At 35.8% G+C, this 21395-nt stretch overlaps 2 protein-coding genes across 3 annotated transcripts in view; both read right to left on the bottom strand.

The window, feature by feature from the left end:
- Positions 1 to 9385, bottom strand: part of BRIP1 (BRCA1 interacting helicase 1) — a 202466-nt gene extending 193081 nt beyond the window's left edge. The window contains 4 exon segments of the mRNA XM_049636532.1: positions 3876 to 4049; positions 5653 to 5764; positions 7318 to 7433; positions 9094 to 9385. Coding sequence (XP_049492489.1) covers positions 3876 to 4049; positions 5653 to 5764; positions 7318 to 7410 — 379 coding nt within the window. The 5' untranslated portion in view covers positions 7411 to 7433; positions 9094 to 9385.
- A 1580-nt stretch (positions 9386 to 10965) lies between these two features.
- INTS2 (integrator complex subunit 2) overlaps positions 10966 to 21395 on the bottom strand; it is a 60285-nt gene continuing 49855 nt past the window's right edge. For both annotated transcript variants that reach the window (XM_049636531.1, XM_049636530.1), the window contains exons 20-25: positions 19718 to 19916; positions 15587 to 15838; positions 15124 to 15231; positions 14634 to 14739; positions 13089 to 13265; positions 10966 to 12974 (exon numbers count right to left, since the gene is read on the bottom strand). In XM_049636531.1, coding sequence (XP_049492488.1) covers positions 12805 to 12974; positions 13089 to 13265; positions 14634 to 14739; positions 15124 to 15231; positions 15587 to 15838; positions 19718 to 19916 — 1012 coding nt within the window. In that variant the 3' untranslated portion in view covers positions 10966 to 12804. The remainder of the gene's footprint in view (positions 12975 to 13088; positions 13266 to 14633; positions 14740 to 15123; positions 15232 to 15586; positions 15839 to 19717; positions 19917 to 21395) is intronic.

Here is a 21395-nt window from a genome sequence, read left to right as displayed (position 1 = left end):
AAATTATGCTCAACTGTCACAAGTGATGAGGGAAATGTAAATTAAAACCACAATGGGTTTTAATGGGATACCACCACATACCTATTAGAATGGCAAAAAAGTGCTGACAAGGATATAAAGAATTGGGAACTCCCAACCACTGCTGGTGAGAATGTAAGAAGGTAAAACCACTTTGGGAAACAGTCTGTAAGGTTCTTAAAAAGTTAAACATAAATGATCTAGTCCTATCACTTCTAAGTATTTAGTCAAGAAAACTGAAAGCATATATGTCCAAAACAAAGACTTACACACAAATACTCACAGTGGCTTTATATGTAATAGCTTAAAAATAGAAACAACTCAAATATAAATCAACAGGAGACTGGAGAAACCATTTGTAGTATACCCATACAATAGAAAATTACTTAACAATAAAAAGGAACAAAGCGTTGATACATGCAACAACATGGATGAATTTCAAAAAAATTACGTTAAGTGAAAGAAGCTAGATAAAATAAGTGTACAAACTATGATTCCATTTATATAAATTCCAGAAAATTCAAACTAATCTATATTGACAGAAAGCAAATCAGTGGTTGTTTGGGGAGAGTGAATCATGGAGGGTTGGGAAAGAGGGATAACAAAGGGGCATGAGAAAACTTTTGAAGGTGATGGATTATGTTCACTATCTTGATGCTGCTGAAAGTTTAATGAAGGTACACCTATGTCAAAATTTATCAAAGTGTACCTACCATGCATATATATAGTCATGTCAGGTATATTTCAATAAGGCTGTTTTTTTTAAAAATACAGGTTGTATAGGGGCGCCTGCGTGGCTCAGTCAGTTAAGGGCCTGACTCTTATCTCAGTTCAGGCCATGATCTCATAGTTTGTAATTTAGAGCCCTGCATTGGGCTCTGGGCTAGTGGTGTGGAGTCTGCTTGGGATTCTGTCTCTCCTTCTCTCTGCCCCTCCCACTTGTGCATGCTCATGCTCGTTCTCGTTCTCGTTCTCTCTCTCTCTCTCTCTCTCTCAAAATAAACGTAAAAAAATTAAAAAAAAACAGGTTGTATATAAAGATAAACCAAAGTTCCTATAATTATCTCAAAGTCAATTCCACTCATTCATACAATAACTCTTTTTAGCTAGCACCTACTATATGCCAGGCACTCTGCTAGGCACTAAAGATTCAATGATAAGCAAACTGACATGGTCCCTGACCTCATGGAGTACATAGTTTGCTAGGGGAAGCTGAGATTGATAAATGATGAATACAGACATATGGATAATAAAACTATGACAAGTGCTATAAAGGAGAGGTACACAGTGAGAGGACAGAACATAATACAGAAACCAAATCTAGTCTGATAGAAAGGTCAGTATGGCTCCTTCAAGGAAGTGACATTTAAGCTGAGACCTAAAGGAAAAGCAGGAAAACAAACTGAAAATGGGATTTCCCTCAGAAGAGACACTATAAACAAAGGCTCTGAGGCAAGAGAAAGCATAACCCTCTTAAGGAATGGAAAGAAAGTCAAAAGGGCTAAGGGTCAAAATAGTGTAGACAACACTGGGGCACCTGGGTGGCACAGTCGGTTAAGCATCCGACTTTAGCTCAGGTCACGATCACACGGTTTGTGGGTTCAAGACCCATATCCGGCTCTGTGCTGACAGCTGGGAGCCTGGAGCCTGCTTTAGATTCTGTGTGTGTGTGTCTCTCTCTCCCTTCTCTGCCCCTATGCCACTCATACTCTTGTCTCTCTCTCTCTCTCTCTCTCTCAAAAATAAATAAACATTGGGGCACCTGGGTGGCCTAGTCAGTTGAGCATCTCACTTCAGCTCAGGTCACGACTTCACAGGCTGTGAGTTCAAGCTCCACATCGGGCTCTGTGCTGACAGCTCAGAGCCTGGAGCCTGCTTCAGATTCTGTGTCTCCTTCTCTCTCTGGTCCTCCCCTACTCATGCTCTGTCTCTCTCCCTCAAAAATAAACTTAAAAAAAATAAATTAAAGAATAAATTTAAAAGAATAGTGTAGACAACATTAATGATCACCTCTCTAGCATGTATTCAACCACTTCTTCCTCATTCCTAACAGAATCATACTTTAGTTCAAACAGCTACCCTCCTCCACACAGTCATGTGTTTTTTGTTTTTTTAAAGCTCTTTATTTTTTATTTTATTTTTTATAAATTTTTTTTTATTTTACTTTTTTTTTTACGTTTATTTATTTTTGAGACATAGAGAGACAGAGCATGAACGGGGGAGGGTCAGAGAGAGAGGGAGACACAGAATCTGAAACAGGCTCCAGGCTCTGAGCTGTCAGCACAGAGCCCGACGCGGGGCTCGAACTCACAGACCGCGAGATCGTGACCTGAGCCGAAGTCGGTCGCCCAACCGACTGAGCCACCCAGGCGCCCCCACAGTCATGTGTTTTAGGGGAAGATGACTCCAACCTTGATTTTAGGAAATGGATACTATTTAGACTTAAATCAATCATAGCAACCTCTCTCTTCCTACCAGTAATTAAAGAATGGCATGAGTGAAAGCAGTACAAGAAGTTAATGCATGCTCTAAACTAAACATGGTAGTTGGCACTAAGGAAGTATCAATGGAGATAGAGGTTTGCATGGAGAAATATGGAAGAACAAGGCATACAGGATATTTCCTAGGTTTTCAGCTTAGGCAAATAATGGTTAACCATTCCCATATACTCAAAGCCAAAGAAATACTTTTAAATATTAATAATCTTGTGATATTCTTAGTATATTTCTCTCTCTTTTTTTTAAGTTTATTTTATTTTGGGAGAGAACAGGTGAGGGACAGAGAGAAGGAGAGAGAGAATCCCAAGTAGACTTTGCACTGTCAGTGCAGAGCCTGAAGCAGAACTCAAATCGATGAACCATGAGATCATGACCTGAGCTGAAAGCAAGAATTGGACCCTCCACTGCCTGAGCCAGCCAGATGTCTTAGTATACTTCTCTTAAATAAATCTAGTAAGAACTAGTAAAGGATCATATTTAAAATTTACCTGATTCTCTATTCAGCCTTAAAAAAGGATGAAATCTTGCCATTTGTGACAACATGAATGGACCTAGAGGGTATTATACTAAGTGAAATAAGTCAGAGAGAGATAAAAACCACATGATTTCACTTATATGGGGAATCTAAAAACCAAAACAATTGAATAAATAAATGAAAAGCAGAAACAGACCCATAAACACAGAGAACAAACTGATGGCTGCCAGAGAGAAGTGGGACATACAGGCTTTCAGTTACAGAATGAATACGTCACAGGGATAAAGGGTACAGCACAGGGAATCTAATCAATGGTATTATAATAGCATTAAAGTGACAATGGTAGACACACTTGTGGTGAGCACAGAATAATGCCTAGACTTCTTGAATCACTATGTTGCACACTTGAAACTAATGTACGTAATAGTGTGTCAACTATACTTCAATTAAAAAAAAAAAACTAAAGTACTTAAAAAAAAAAAGTCTCAGAGGATATACTGGCCTCAGAAGTTCAGGCAAATTCATAAAGATGAACGAATGAGGCTAACTGATTTTGTCTTACAATACAAATCAGTATTATTTTTTTAAACTCTAACAATACTGACCACAAATAAGATCAATTTCTAAATATCATTTATTGTGCACTGCCTTCTTCAAAAAATGATTTAAACTAGCAAAATGTCTGAATAAATTAAAAGTCAAGCCAAGAATACAATAGTCCAAGGATATCTGACTACTCTGTGTGTTATCTGAAAATAATTCCAGAGAATTAGGTGGAGATACATAATCCATTATGCTAACCAAATTTATCTTAGATAAATCTAATAACAGCAATAATTAAGGCTACCACAGATACCAAAAGAGCCAGGCAAAGTATAAACTACCTTGACAAGTTGATGAAGTGCCATATCTTTCAGAAGGTGGTGTACTTGGACAATTGAAATGATGTGAAGTTCCTTGTTTCAAGTCAATGTTTGTAAAATTCTTTGAATGGCATGCACAACAACATGACAATAGTTCCTCAGCTTTTTTACTTAAGCTTTTGTCCACTGGCTTTCCTAAAAATGAAAGAATCTCAATTTGTAATATTTCTAATTTAACAAACATTCATAATCTTCTGCAACTCAGATGAGCAACCACCCAATTTGCCCAGGATTGGGAGGTTTCCTAGGAAACAAGATTCTCAGTTCTAAAACTAGAAAAGTACCTGGCAGATCTGGGCAAGTTGGTCAACCTATCTCCAGGATCAAATTACAACAGGCAAGAAACACTTATGCCATAAATACTTATAGAGGGAGTTATCAATTTACATAATTGCAAAAATCTAGTAATAGTCAAAGATAATGTTAACCACTCAAGTACTCATTTATATCAAGTTTTATTAAAATATCAAGCAGGGAAGATTAAAATAAAGACCTAAAGTATACTCTTAATTACTGCTATTTCCTTAAATGAAGAAATTGAAAGCTCAATACATCAAATAACATAAACATATAAGGGTTAAGTCATTTCCACTTTATACATCTATTTCAAATAGAAACATGCTTCATGATGTATCAATTCTGATACATGTATTAAAATATACTTTAAGGTCAATATTCAAACTAAATAAAACAGGTAATTTTTAATACTTAAATAAAATACAAAATTGTAATTGGTCTACATTGTGTGCCTACATGTATAAATACACAATTCATAGAGACTAAAAAAAAAAAAAAAAAAAAAAAAAAGGTGAATAATTATTCTCTATAAGCAGTAATGACATTATTTTCCCATCTGTACTACATAAATACTACTAATTCTACTTTTTGGTCTCCCACTAAAATTTTAAATTATTAACAGATTATCTCATTTTTCCCCAAAGATTATCAGTAACAATCAGAATGAACAAAAGTTATAAAATATTTACTGTTCATTTTTAAGAGTCTTATAAGTAGATTTCCCTTCAAAAGACACACACATAAAAACATATATACCTACCTACACACACTCCTGGTTAACTTTAAATTCTCCTAATACTTTAGGTCAAATCCATTTAATTATGTAACTAAAACATATCCAATACTGCATTTCGGATTCATTATGTACATCAGCTAGTCTTTTATAAAAGTCAATATACTAGGCCTTTGTTAGCAAATAAAAGTAATGGAAAAAAAATATGTATTCATGAAAACAATATTACAATAAACTTTTGCTTATATGGCATCCAAACAAGTAGAAAAATCGATTAGAATGTTTCCTTTATATATTCCATGTTCTAATGTTGTGAGGAAGGGACAGATAAGCAAATACATTAAAGGATTTACTCAAATTATTTGTGTATATTATACACCATTACAGGCCAATCTCTTGCATCTTTTAAATACAAATTATCATAATCATTTTCATAATAACTCTAAGCATTCCAAGATTCCTGTGCATACTATGAATCATCAAATAAAGGACTACGTTATGCTCAAAATTGTTTCATAATTAACTGAACATATTTTGCTCTATTGAAACTCTTTTGGAAGATATTTAACTTATAAAGAAATATCTTAAAAGAGAATCCACACTTAAATTAGCTAGAACATGGTTGAACCATTCAGGATAAAAAGTAATTTATTAAAATATTTTTTTCAGGTCCCAATAAGGAACCTGAAAATATCAACAACTACTTACCATTAAAAGATTGTTGCCATGCTAAAGCAGAACAAAGTAAGGCTACACTTTTCCCACTTCCTGTAGGGCTCTCCAGTAAACAATGTTGCTTACTATTTAATCCTCTGACAATCTATGGACACAAAAACAATGAAAAAATCAATAAGCAATTTACTTCATAGGGTATCTCTCCAGGAGAAGTACAAATACAACAATGAGAAATAAGGTTGTACTTAAGGGAGCACAGCAAGAGCAGAAGCAAGAACCCATGTTTAGTGAAATCTAAACTTTATTCCTTTATATCTCTCCCTAAAATTATGATGGCCCTAAAAAGCATATCAAGCAAAAAAGAAATGAAAAAAAGCAATTTGTGCCTTAACGGTTTCTGTAAAACTAGAATATAGTACATGAATATTTTTGATAAAAACAAGGGAGGCTACTGCTCATGGGAGTGTAAACTGTTATAACCACTTTGGTTTCTGTTGTTTTTGTTGTTATTTAAGTTTATTTATTTATTTTGAGAGAGAGAGAGAGAGAGAGAGCGCGCACGCAAGTGAGGGAAGGGCAGAGAAAGACAGGGAATCCCAAGCAGGCTCCATACTGGCAGCACAGAGACCAACACGGAGCTCAAACTCATGAACTGTGAGATCATGACCTGAGCTGAAACCCAGGGTTGGATGCTTAACCAACTGAGCCACTCAGGCACCCCTGTACACTTTGCACAAAAACTAATGATTCCTAATAAAGTTGAAAATACCCAACTCCAGCATGTACAGTACTATGTATATACTCCAAATTTTACCCACATGAACACAAGGAAACATGAATAATAAAGTTCATAGCAACATTGTTTATAATTGCTAGAGAATGTAAACAATTTAGAAGTCTATCAAAAGGAAAATAGAAAAAAAAATTCTGGTATACTCATATAATGGAATGCTATATAGCATGTAAAATGGATTAACAATCACCAGGCCTACATTTTAAATATGTGAAGAGAAAAAAAAGTTCTGCACAAAGATAGGTATAGTATCGTATCATTATGTAACATTTAAACTACGTAAAATAAATACTCTATTACACTCGTAAACAAAGTATACAGTAAATATAGTAAAATATTGGTATTTAACAAAGTTGGTTTCCTTAAGTTTGCATATTGCCTATATAAACAGTCTCAAAAAAATATACTAGTCTGTGTAATAGACAGCAAATACTTCATAGAAAGCAGTAATTCTGCAAAGTAAATAGAAGTTCCAAATGAGCTGAGAATATTTTTCAGAATGTTCTCCTTTGCCTCCATTATATCCATGGACATATATGGTTTAGCAGTGGTATTATTTTTCCAAGGGTTAGATGTTCTTCAACGAAGCAGGCAAATATTTTCAATCCATTTACTATCTGAGAAAATGAATGCAGCCTTATGAATTATAAACATATGTATCTTAATAAAGACTGAAAATAACTATTGAAAAATACTTACAGGGGGCGCCTGGGTGGCTCAGTTGGTTGTCTGACTTCGGCTCAAGTCATGATCTCATAGTCTATGAGTTCGAGCCCTGCATCAGGCTTGCTGCTCTCAGGGTATATCCCTCTTGGGATCTTCTGTCCCCCTTTCTCTTTGTCCCTCCCTCACTCATGCTCTCTCTCTCAAAAATAAATAAAACATTAAAAAAAAAAAATACTTACAGAATTCATCATAGCAAGCTGTGATGGGTAAGCTTTATAAGGAAAGGTAATTTTCACCCCACCAATTGTATATTCAGACATTGAAGCCATCATGCTTTATTCTTTACTTCAGATTCCTAACTGCAACAGAAATGAAAATCAATATTGAAACAATACCACTCAAAGAAAACCAGATACCCAACATTAGGACAGATGTCTGGAAATAAAAATTGGAATAAATGTTTAAACAAAACAAATGGAAGTAAAAAAAATTTCCTAGTCTTATAAATCACAACAGTTGAGAGCATGTCTTGGAATCTGACAAATGTCGATTTTCATCCATGCTCTGCCAAAGCTGTGGACTAGGAACTAGAAAGTACAGGTTCTAGACCAGGTTCTGAAAACAACTCAGATATGTTACCTTGATCATGTCTCTTCACTTCTATAGACTAAGATCCTTATCTGTAATAACAATGGCCTGACACTTAGTAGGTGCCCAATAATTCTTCTTTAAAGGTCAGGGGGGTATAATGAAAAGAAGATGAGTTTGGAGTAAGGCAAACCTACATTTAAATTCCTCTGTGTGAGGGGCGCCTGGGTGGCTCAGTCGGTTGGGCGGCCGACTTCGGCTCAGGTCATGATCTCGCGGTCTGTGAGTTCGAGCCCCGCGTCGGGCTCTGTGCTGACAGCTCGGAGCCTGGAGCCTGTTTCAGATTCTGTGTCTCCCTCTCTCTGACCCACCCCTGTTCATGCTCTGTCTCTCCCTGTCTCGAAAATAAATAAACGTTAAAAAATAAATAAATAAATAAATTCCTCTGTGTGTATCACTTAACCTCTCAGAGCTTATTTCTTCATCTGTGAAATGGAAATAACACTACCCACCTGATCGGGTTTTCAGGAAAATTAGCCAGGCAATGAATTAAGAATAACAATGTACAGAAATGTACCCAAACTTCAGTATGGGTACACAGAGGAAATGATCTAATTTAAACCACCTTTTCTTAACCTAAGATACATAGATACAATTCTAAACCACCTTTTCTTAACCTACGACATATATAATCCAGAAACTGGGATCTATGAAGTTTCTGTGCCATGACTGAATTTTTCTAAAAAGGGTCTATAGACTTCTCATTCCCAGAAATATATCCTGAGGAAATAACTGAAAAGGGGCGGGGTAGGGAGGGACTGATATACATCGGTACCACTTTGCAATAGTGAAAAAAAAATTGTAAACTCAAACTGGGGATGGAGGGATGGTTGAAATAACAGTGTAATAGATTAGAAAACCAATTATAACCTTAACCATAGCCTATGTGTTCTAAAAGAAGAACCACTATTCTAAAGTATTTTCCAGTCCTAATATCTTGCGGTTCTGTGAAGCTCTGAGAATGAAACTGATGGAATCTAACCCCTTAATCTGAACCAACAACTCAAAACTGGTCTAGTTACTCAGATATGACCTTCAAATCAATCCATCCCCCGCCCCAGTTGTGGCAACAGGCATCTCAAAATGGGGTAGCTTCCCACGCACACTGAGTAAAACAAAACCAAAACAAACCACAAGTATCTGCCTGTCGCTCCCGGCCGCCTAACGGGCCTCCGCTCCCATCAAGGGAGGACAGGCTCCCCTTCTCCCCAAGTTTCCGTCCTCATACTTTCCTCCTCCCTCAGCCCGCAGAGATTCCAGACGCCCTGGCTGATCCAATCAACACCGACCAGCCAGCAAGGCGGTAGGGCGAAAGCGGAAGCAGCCTGGCCGCAGATTTCGCGCACTCCCGGGCAAGGGAGACAGACTTGCCTGTCCAGGGGAAAACCGAAGAAACGCCTACAGCGCTAGGCAGAAGAAAAGGAAAGCTTTTCCTTCACAGAAGAAAAGGAAAGCTATATCCGCAAAAAAAAAAAAAAAAAAAAATACAGTGGAGCGCTGACAAAGAAGAAAGGTCACAAGCCTCTTTCCCTCAGGGGGCTGCTACCACCCATGCCTGGTCGCGGGCTCCGGGCGGCTGTAGCTTTCCTCTCCAACCCTCATCAGTCACCTCAACCACGCTCTCCCGGACGAATTCCCGCCTCCCACCCCTTAACTCCCGACATCCAATCGCCGGACGAGCTCAGACAACCAATCAGACGCCAAGACCAGAAATGAAACAACCAGTCCTGGCGGGAGTTTAGGGGGGCGAGGACTCTGGCATCCAATGGAAGCCTCCGCAGTAAAAGTAGGCCCAAAGTAAGTGGCGACACCGGAAGGGGAACTACCCAAAGCGTGAACGACTCGTCCAAATCTCAAGGATTTAAAGGAAAAGAGTTCTCTTTGTTTGACTTTTTGAAACTGGTGATTTAACCTGTGTATAGCTTTCTTGGAAACTCAAAGTCTGTATTCTTAAAGTCCGTAGACTAACATAGAGAAAACACCTTTAAGTCTTGCCGAGTTCTCCGAGCACTCATCAGTGCCACTTAATTCAAATTCTAACTTTATAAGCAGTCAGGGTATAGAGACTTGAAGCGGGAATTGCCAGACTGAGCCAAACCAGGAGAAAAGGTTCGATGACAACCGGCTACAGTATCTCATAATACTCAAGGCTTTCTCCGATACCAAATTAAACCAGACAAACGCTCTCGAGGTCTTCCGGCACCAGGTAACCTCTACCTTCTATTGTGGCTCATCCACCTTCTGGCCCTTAAAGGCCAGTTTATTCTTTGCCAAGAAGTACACTTAAAGTTCCTCAAAAGTAGGTTAATCATGATCCCTCTGAATTGTTATTTTTAAAAAGTTCTGTATAGGCTAAACTTGATTAAAATACTAGTGTCCAAAAAAGCAAAACCTGAGACATTTTCTCAAATTCGAGAAACTGGTTTGGGAGAGAGGTTTGCTCCAGGAGGGAGCAGCAGGATTTGTTTGCATTTTTACTACATCATCCCCAAATGACAATACTTACAGTCATGAAAAAAAATTCTACCCTTTAATTTGGCCCTCTCAGACTCATAAATTTATCCTAAATAAGTAATCTAAAATTAATAAAAAGTAATAATACCTCAGTTGATAACAGCGCCTATTGTAGTACTGAAAAAAATAATAAACTTCCGTATAGTAATAGGAAGATGGTTATAATATACCAATTCAATCATCATGAAGCCAATAATTATAAAACTAAATCACTATGAATTGTAATTATAAAAATTAAACAACTTGCAAAAAACAATTCCATATAAAATTAAATGAAAAAAAGCAGACTCCAAACCGTATACCATTAGTGGGTACCACTACTTACATTATATGACAAATATGTGTGCATAAGCAAAGATGAAGGGAAAGTACAAAAAATGTAATTTGTTAAGACAGTGGAATGAAGGATAATATATAAAAAATAAGTCCTTAAAATACCTTCAAATTGCTATTCTGCATTTACAAATTGTTTTTAATTTCTTTTAATTTAAAATATTTTTTAAATATCCAGTCTTTTAAGTAACTGCTCCAAGGTAACTATTCTGATTTCTGTTCCTAAATTCCTAAGGCTCTCAACTGACTATAACTTTGTATTGTCATTTGATGTATGTGGCATAACAGAAAGGGACACACATAAACCCTGGAGCCAGTGACCCCTAGATTCCAGTACCTTGAAATGTCCCTTTCAAGTTAGCTGCAGTGAAATGAAACACAAAAACTACAAATTCATTTGATAAAGAATATGAATGTTTATAAACCAATATTCAAAATAGTTGCACACATCTGTTTTCACCTGAATAAAAAAAAATCACATTGTGACAAATCTTAACCTTAACTTAAAATACATGAATATTAACATTTACTAATATATTTACACATTTTATTTACATCATCAACAAATCTGATGAAAAACAGCATATGTTATTTTAACACAGCAGGTTTTGACCAGTCTTTGAAAATTGATCCAGGAATGTGCACTGCATTTAGTTAGAAAACATTTCAACATTTTCTGAACTCCTAGAAGTTACGTACTCACAAAATATTCCAAAGCCTCTGTTTAAAAACTAAACAAAACAAAACAGGAGCAGTTGTATTTAATCTTAAAAGACTATAAAACTGCTTTCTTTAAAAATATGAAAATTCTTACGGTATTTTTTAAGTGTATGCTTTTACTTTTTGCATCAAAATTACTTAATTGAACATTAAGCATCTAATAAAAGGTATAAATATTCTATCATCTGTGATGCTGTGTACTTCATGATTTGAAAAAGCTACAAATTAGTTCTCATATAATACCCTTATGAGGTAGGGCCAGTAGTAATTCCATTTTACAAAGGAGGAAAATGAGATGTGCCTATACACTACTGAAAAGACTAAGGTTAAGTTTCTTTTCTTAAAAAAAACCACACTTTCTTATTAGTCTACCTAATTTCTTATACAAGTGAAGAGGTCTGTTTCAAAGCAGGGGACTGGAGAGGTTGGGAGGAGTGTGTCATTCAGGTATTTCTCAGAAAGCAAAGAAAAGTACCTTCTATGTTGGATATTTAATTAAGGGGGGAAAAATTAGGATTATGGGTTACCTGAATGCATCTGCCTAATCAATGGAAGTTACTAACACAACTGCAAAATCCTTCACCCACATGGTACTTTACACTTTTTAATTTTTCCTTAGGTCGAAATACTGTTTATTTTTTTATTCAGAGATCTTCTAAAATTAAGATATGAATTATAATCCTAATGGTACACCAAGAGCACATCAATCTAGTGCGTTTTACTGCCCTAAACTTTAATTAGATACCAATGTATTTCCCACCACTGACCACTAGGTAAGTTAGTAAAGCATTATAAAAATAAATTTAAAAAAACAACAACAAAATGAGATCTCTTTTCAGGTTCTTCTATGCACAAAGATGTTTCTTTTAAACCAGTATCTTAAAATTCCAAATTATTCAAGTATCTCTTTAAACATATGTCTACATATTAGTAAAAATTGAAGCAAATATGTAAAATCTTAAAATTCTCATCTGTAATTACTTGCATTGCAAGTTTTAGCAATTTCTATCAGGTATTTAAACTAATTTTTCCTGAAGTCTCCCTTCCCTTTTTCTCCCTCTCATCATTGCATCATTGTCACACTGTTACGAGCTGACAGCCATAAACTAGGGCTACCCACTCATCTTTATAAGAAATTAAGTTAAAGACATGGCACTTTTCCTTTATTGCAAATGCTAAATACAAGGCCAAATTCACCTTCCAATAAGGAGTTCTTAAATGTGCTCCCAATAGGAAAAAACAAACAAACAAACAAACAAACAAACAAAAAACAACAAAAGAAGCTCTGCTGCTACAATATAAACATACCAGCAAAGTAGATCCAAAGAACTGCCAATCAAATACAAGCAAGCACAATTCTTAAGAGAGTTCTAAATTATATTCATGTTGAAATGAATCGTTTAATGATTCCAAGACGTTACTGTTCCCATTCAGTTTAAAGTTGTTATAAGATGCAGATTTGTATTGAGTATATGCAGCAAACAGCTTCACTTTTTTGTTTTACTTTTTTTTTAAATTCCACTAACACTCATGTTTATTATTTCAATTATTGTGCTTTCAATACAATGACAGAGCTGTACATCAGGATCCATACTTCCAGTGTCCCCAGATCCATTTTTGTAAGATGGATCTTTACAGATTCCAGACCATCCACTCGGTTTCTCCTTTATTTGTTGAAGACCTAGAAACATAAGGAAAAAAAAAAAATGAATTAATTAAGGCAAGGAATCTGGAAAGGATTTTGGCATTTTTCTTTGATATATTAAAACAACTTTGAAAATAAGTTACTACTTACGTGTAATAATTGGATCAATGTCTCTTGTCTGAGTGGCAACATCAGAGGCACAGACTTGCCCTATTTGGATCAGCAAAGACATAATATCCTCATACAGGGGAGGAAATGCTCGACAAAAAGAGACCAAACTTGGCAGAGTTGGCATGAAAAAAGCATAACGCTTAGCCTGCGTTAAAACTGTTGGAAAGAAGTTAAACAACTTTTTACTTTACAGATATAAATTCAATGTACATGGCCTACTAAATATATTAAGTACCATGCTCTGTACTAAGTTTTCTAAGACATGGCTGATCCCTGCCTTCAAGGAGTTTACAATCTAATGTAATAGTCAGCCATCATCCAACATAAATTCTTACTCCCAAGCACTGTGTTAAGTGCATTACAAGTATTATTTAATTCTCACAGTTTTATGAACGAGGAAAGTATTATGATGATACCTCTTTTATAAAGGAGGAAAACTCTTAAATAAACCTTATATTAAGAAACTTGTTCAAGGCTACATGCCAGTTAGTGATGGACTTGGGACTGAACTCAGGCAGTTAAAGCTCTTAACCACGAAAACTAATCATAACATGAGGTGAATACAATGAAGAGAAAAATCAATAAAGTAGTATAGGAGCACTAAGAAAGAATATAAAATTAACTAAGGCGTAACGTTAAAAGATTGAATTATAGTCCATATCTTTTATTTTTTTCTTTTTTATTATTTATTTATTAATTTACATCCAAGTTAGTTACCATATGGTTCAACAATGATTTCAGGAGTAGATTCCTTAATGCCCCTTACCTATTTGGCCTATCCCCTCTTCCCCATCGCCCCCAGCAACCCTCTGTTTGTTCTCTATATTTAAGAGTCTCATGTTTTGTCCCCCTCCCGGTTTTTCTATTATTTTTGCTTCCCTTCCCTTATGTTCATCTGTTTTGTATCGTAAAGTCCTCATATGAGTGAAATCATATGATATTTGTCTTTCTCCAACTAATTTTGCTTAGCATAATACCCTCTAGTTCCATCCATATAGTTGCAAATGTCAAGATTTCATTCTTTTTGGTTGCCAAGTAATATATAGTTCATATCTTTTAGTTTATTTTCATACCATTTAACTCTACAAACCAGACAGTGAGTAAAATATTAAAGTAGGTTTTAAAACTTAAGGAAACAACTTATATATTTATCTCTTATTTATACATTATGATTACATTTGAAATAAATTGTAACTAAGCAGTTGTAATAAATTGCAACTTGTCTTCTATTGACATAATTACAATCAGAAAGCAGATCTGATTTTCATTCATAAAATGTGGAAAGCTTATTATATTTACTTACATCTATATACATTCATTCACAAAATAAAAGATGCTATTTGCTTACCTATTCATCTCCTCTTCACTGTAAATTATATTTGTAACAGAAAATTTTTCAAAAGAATCAATGAAGAGATGGCATAAACTACTAGTAACACAGAAAACATCGTGCTACTGAATTCAGAAAAATATGTACTACTTTATGTTAGAAGTTGTTATTATTGATGCTTGTTGGCTACACACCTGTTAGCAAAGTTCCCATGACATTCACAGCTAAGCGAGCCACACTAAGTGACTTTGGTAATGCATACTGGATACACAAATGAGAAAGCAGCTGGATAGCAAATATCTGCAATACAAAACCAAAATGTTACATGTTTCTGAAGAATCCTTAAGTATTAAACTGTTAAATTTGGGGCGCCTTGGTGGCTCAGTCGGTTGAGTGTCAGACTTCGGCTCAGGTCATGAACTCATGGCTCATGAGTTCGAGCCCCGCATCAGGCTCTGTGCTGACAGCTCAGAGCCTGGATCCTGCTTCGGATTCTGTGTCCCCCTCTCTCTCTGCCCCTCCTCCACTCATGCTCGCTTGCTCTCTCTCTCTCTCTCTCTCTCTCTCTCAAAAATAAATATTAAAAAAAAAAATTTGTTTTTTTAAAAAGTATTAAATTGTTAAATGCTTGACAACTAAAGACTGGAGATTAAAATTTTCCTAAAGCTCCAAAATGCTCATTACCTGTTTTTCAAGTTCTGGCTGTGCAATAAGCTCAGGTATGAAATCCAGACAGATGTGCATAGATGGAATACCTGCGACTGTCAGAGGTAGAAGTTCACAAGGATAACCCTATCACAACAAGAAAGGGGGGAAAAGTTAGAAATAAAAAAACTATAAGCCAAATACAGAGAAAAATACACAGGAATGTTTTTCTTCCTTTATGTAAAAGTTGCTCAGAAGGCTACTATGCCTTACATATATCCTGGCATTTCGCCTTTCTGGTGCACTAGAACAGAGATAAATTAAACATGTTAGTCTGAAATAAAATCTAAAAAATATGGATTTTTTTTCCCTATTAAAAAGGACTATGATCATTTATGTGATCTCCAATTTCTGACTGATCCTTATGAACTTTATAATCAAAGCACTCCCCCTCCCTCAAAAATAAAGTTCAACCATAAAGCATCATTCTTTGAAAACACACCTGAAAGTGAACAAGTTTAGCAATGTTGGGATCAGCAATGTACATCTGGTGTAACAGACAACAGATAAGGCACTGAACTTCTCGAAGGTTACAGAGCAAATTGTCTTCTCCTTCCTCCATTCCCTTATTTGAAGCACTAGTAGTAATAACACTTTGAACATTCCTTAGCAAGCTGTCTGGATTGACACCCTTTGCTTTTTCTTCTTCAGTAGGTAAGCAAATCTCCAAGAGAATCTGGACAGCTGCACTATCCTACAACCAAATAAAACAGTGAATTGAAGAAGTTTCTGAAAATTTTGTTTGAAAACCAAATCTAATTTTGTTTTCACATGAACAAAAGTGGTAAATTAACTTCTTAAAAAAAAAAAAAAAGAGGTACTTTTAAAAGCAAACGTGAACAATCTATAGGGTAGCGATTCTCACCTTGTTTAGGGTCCTTGTTCAGGACCCTTTTAAGTCTCTGAAGAAAACTACACACCTTCTGTGTATAAAAATGAACATGTAAACATTATGCTAAGCAAAATAAGCCAAAGAAAGACAAATACCATATGATTACACTCATGTGGAATTTAAGAAACAAAACAGGTGCCTGAATGGCTCAGTATGTTAAGCATCCGACTCTTGATTTTGGCTCAAGTCATGATGTCACTTATGGTTGTTGAGACAGAGCCCTGCGGTGGCTCTACACTGGGTGTGGAGACTGCTTGAGCTTCTTTATCTCCGTTCTCCCTCTGACCCTCCCCCACTTGCAAACTTCTCTCTCTCAAAAAAAAAAATTAATTAAAAAAAGGGGGGTGGGGCGCCTGGGTGGCTCAGTTGGTTAAGCGTCTGACTTCAGCTCAGGTCAAGATCTCACGGTCAGGTCTGTGAGTTTGAGCTCCTCCTCGGGCTCTGTACTGACAGCTCAGAGCCTGGAGCCTGCTTCAGATTCTATGTCTCCCTCTCTCTGTATCTCCCCTGCTCATACTGTGTCTCTCTCTCAAAACTAAACACACACACAAAAAAAAGATGAACACAGGGGTAAGGGGGGGAAAAAAGAGAGGGAGGCACACCCATAAAAGACTCTTAACTACAGAGAACAAACAGGATTTGCTGGAAGGGAGCTGGGTGGGGGATGAGCAAAATGGGTGATGGGCATTAAGGAGGGCACTTGTGATGAACACTGGAGATGAACACTGGATGTTATATGCAAGTGATGAATCATTAAATTCTACTCCTGAACTCAACAATACACTATATCTTAACTAACTAGAATTTAAATAAAAGCTTTAAAAAAATTAAAATGTAAACAAATATATAATTTCAGGGTAGTCACATATCACTAAGGTAGATCCATGGACTCCAGTTTAAGAATATCTACTAGAAGAGTATTCTGATTCGATGACATCCAAAACAGGCCCTAAGCAAAAAATAACTTCTACCAGAATCTCCTTTCCTTTCTCTTAAATTCCTACATTTCCAAAGATCCTATCCTGCATTCTCCTCTTTTTCTCACCTGGCCTTTTTTCTCACCAACTAATTAATTCCTCTGAAGATGGTGGTTAATAATTAATGCCTAAAAGTCACCTCCTAAAGCTCTTTTTCCCTTTTAATTTGAAGATGAGCTCTTTAAGACCCTGGTTTTGCAAGGAAAAGTTCTGCCTTACGATCTATTCCACCTATACAACTCATTGTTGCTCAGTCTACAAGCTTGAGTGTCATTTCATAGAACAGTAATTTCCTGAGGGTGATCTACTCAATGCCCCTACATATAAAGGAGAGCTATAATCACTCTTACCTAGCAGGAAAAAGTTAAAAAAAAAAAAAAATATATACACACACACACACACACACACACAACCTGATGTATCTATCTCTGGAAGATAGCCATTGCCTGGAATGGAAGAAAACAATTACTTCACCTAACTGTTTTCAGAACTTGATCATAAAGTAAGGTTAGCCTTACATTATAATCATTAATGAAGTAAGGTCAGCTTTACTTTATAATTCTTGGGTTGAAGGGTTTTTGGTTTGGGGTTGTTATTGATTTGTTGTGTTTTTGTTTGTAGACTCTGGTGCCAGACTACCCAGGCTTGAATACTAGCTCTGCCACTTACTAAATGTGTGGCCTTGAGCAAGTGACTTAACCTCCCTAAGTCTTATTTTCCTAATCTATAAAAATGGAGATGATAATACTCCATACCTCACAGATTGGCTGTGAAGATTAAATAAGATAAAGAACTTAGATTAGTATTAGATTAAATATATAATATAAATTATATAAATAATATGTAACATATATATTACATATATAATTATATATAAATTAAATTAAATATATAAAGAAATTAGAATAGCATTCAGCATATAACAAGCATTATGTAAATGGCAGCTATTACAATCCTCAATCCCTTATCTGAAACTGAGAGCCAGATTTCTTTTAGAACTCAGAAATCTTTTTTTTTTTTTTTTTAAGAAAGCTCTATGCCCAACATGGGGCTCAAACTCACGACCCCAAGATCAAGAGTCGCATGCTCCACTGACTGAGCCAGCCAGGTGCCCCCAGAATTCTTTTTAATATTATATAATACCTCCAGCAGAGACTAGGGTAGCACACACTGCAGTCAAACATATTCACATTTCTACAGCAGAACAATATTCACAAATAAGTGGGATAAGGCCATAAATAGCTTCATATCAATTCAGGTCACAAATGAGACCACATCAGGTCAGGTTTTTCTGCCAACTGAATTACCAAAAAAATGCTTCGGTTTTCATAGTTTTTTGGATTTCTGTATCACAGATAAGGGACTATGGACTTATATTATTATTCGAATTCCATTAACTGCCAATGAAAATATTTCAAAAAATATATCTCGGTTCCAGCTTTTGTTTTTGTTTTTTGGTTGTTCTTTATTTTATTTTAGAGAGAGAAAAAGCACGTGAGGGAGGGAGAGGGGCAGAAAGAGAGAGAGAATCTTAAGCAGGCTCCACACTCAGCACGGAGCCCAACACGGGGCTTGATCCCACGATCCTGGGATCATGACCAGAGCTGAAATCAAGACTCAGACGCTTGGGGTGCCTGGGTGGCTCAGTTGATTAAGTGTCTGACTCCGGACCTTGGCTCAGGTCATGATCTCATGATTCATAAGACTGAGCCCTGTGTCAGGCTCTGCACTGATAGTGTGGAGCCTACTCGGGATTCTCTTTGCCTCTATCTCTCTGCCTCTCCCCTACTTGCTCTCACTCTCTCTCTTTCCTAAAATATATAAACAAAAGCTTAAAAAAAAAAGAGTCAGATTCTCAACTGACTGAGCCACCCAGGCGTCCCTCAGAAAATATATTTCAAACTAAGAAAACATTTCTACTTTAAAGACTTCAAATTGTTTAACATTTAATCATCTCACATCACCTGTCTTATTCAAAAAATGACTACTTAAGGTTTCAGTAAAATTCTACATTGTTATAAAACTTTTCTAAATATAAAACCAAACTCCTTATGTTGTCATACTATTTACCACTACATGACATTTTATTATATATATACTTCTTGTTCTATTTGTCTCCACAATTTGATTTTAAGAAACAAAAGTTTTATATTTTGTTAAAATGTAAATCTTGTTTAAACGGCTGTTAACCAAAAAATAAATAAAATAAAATAAAATAAAATAAAATAAAATAAAATAAAATAAAATAAATGGCTATTAACCTAATATCATAAAGATTATTCCTAATTTTAGTAATACAGTCCATTTGATATTCAGTGGCAAAGGTAATACCATTATAATACATTCTGTAATGTAAGAAATTCATGGGGCACCTGGGTGGGCGCTCAGTTGGTTAAGTGTCCGACTTCGGCTTAGGTCATGATCTCGCAGTTTGTGGGTTCAGGCCCCGCATCAGGCTCTGTGCTGACAGCTCAGAGCCTGGAGCCTGATTCTGTGTCTCCGTCTCTCTCTGACCCTCCCCCATTCACATTCTGTCTCTCTGTCTCTCTCTCTCTCTCAAAATAAATAAACATTAAAAAAAAAAAAAAAAAGAAATTCATAATATGTCACCATTGTACACAGAGGGCTATCAAATAACATCTATTTAACTCATTATATTAAGACAGAAGCTCATGCCTTTCTAGACTAAATTCTATTTTATTACCTGAGCAGCCAGTAATGCATTTTTCAATTCTTCTCTGGTAACTTCTGGGCCATCAGTTTGCCCAACTAAGCCTATTGTATTATTCTGAGAAGGCCTATCTTGCTCTGCTGTTTCCTTCAGATGAGCGCTAAGATAGGCTTTGGATGCAAGAAGGTATCCATTCAACATGTGTAGAGTGATATCCATCAGTGGCGGGCATCTAAACACAGAAAAAAGAAAAATAGTTGAGAAAGAAATAAATTTATAAATTAGCCAGAACATGATCAATCAGTCCTGAACAGTACCTGAAAAAAACTAAAAAGAGTAGTAACACTTTTCCCACTGAAATATTTATTCTAAACATAAAAGTTTAATATATTTGTCTTAACCTCTGTATTTCAAGATTATATTGAAAATATTTTAAGTATTAACTATTCCATCTTATCAGCTAAAATCAAATATAAATGTATGCCCTAGAGACAAGATTCCTTTTTTGCAAACGTTGACACTACCAGTAAATCTCTTAGATAATGAACCTGCGAAGCAGCTGTCCTCAAAGAGAAATATTCTATTATCGATAACATGAAGGAGATTAGAACACAATAGTTAATTCTTTCTACTCTTGTTTCTTCTTTGGAGCACGACAACTCTGTATTCCAAAAGTTCTTCATCCACTTGACCTGGAGTAAGTTATTTTCTGAGCCTCAGTTTCCTTATCTATAAAAGAATATAGTTATTCATTCCTAAAAGAATGTTACAGATTAAAGTTAAATGAGATAAGAACAAATATAAGAAATATAAATGGGCGCCTGGGTGGTTCAGTCGGTTAAGCGTCAGACTTTGCCTCAGGTCATGATCTCACAGTTTGTGAGTTCGTGCCCTGCATCAGGCTCTGTGCTGACAGCTCAGAGCCTGGAGCCTGCTTCGGATTCTGTGTCCCTCTCTCTCTCTGCCCTCCCCGCCCACACTCTCCCTCTATCAAAAATAAATAAACTTTAAAAAAAAAAAAAAGAAAGAAAACAACAAAAAAGACAAATTAGTAACCACTAAAATTTAAAAAGCCAAGCCCTTAGAATAACCAGAAAATGTCACTTCTCAGTCTATCACGGAGGGAACTAGCATGTGTGCATAAGCAGGCAGTATAGCTGTGTTTATAACTGTGAAACAATGCAAACAGCTTAAATGTTCATCAATAATATATCCATGGTTTTTCTGAAATGTCCAAATTTTCTATAATAAACATCTGTGTATTCACAGTGAAAAAAAAATATGTCAATGGTTAAAAAACTATGGCAATGTTTCCTAAAATTAAAGAGAATAATCTGGGGTACTTATTTGAATAAAACAAAACAAAACAAAACAAAACAAAAACAACTCAAGCTCCATTCCAAAATTTCAAATCAGAGTTTCTGGAGGACAGGCCTAGTAATTTACATATGGAATACTATGCAGAAGTTAAAACAAATGAGGTAGAACTATGCATATCAATATGGAAAACATATAAACAACACTAAGTTTTTTTTTAAAAGAACAAAATAATACCTACAATGTATGACTTGTGTTTTTTTTAAACCACTGGGGAAAAAAGTATTTCTACTTATAAATTTATAAATATGTAGAAAGTAAAACTACACACAAACCATTATGACAACAAAGTTTTCTCTGGACACATAACTAGGATTGGTCAGGAGGCCAAAGA

This window comes from Panthera uncia, chromosome E1, assembly GCF_023721935.1.
Source record: "Panthera uncia isolate 11264 chromosome E1, Puncia_PCG_1.0, whole genome shotgun sequence".
NCBI classification, from domain to species: domain Eukaryota; kingdom Metazoa; phylum Chordata; class Mammalia; order Carnivora; family Felidae; genus Panthera; species Panthera uncia.
This window is presented reverse-complemented; position numbering and strand designations above follow the sequence as displayed.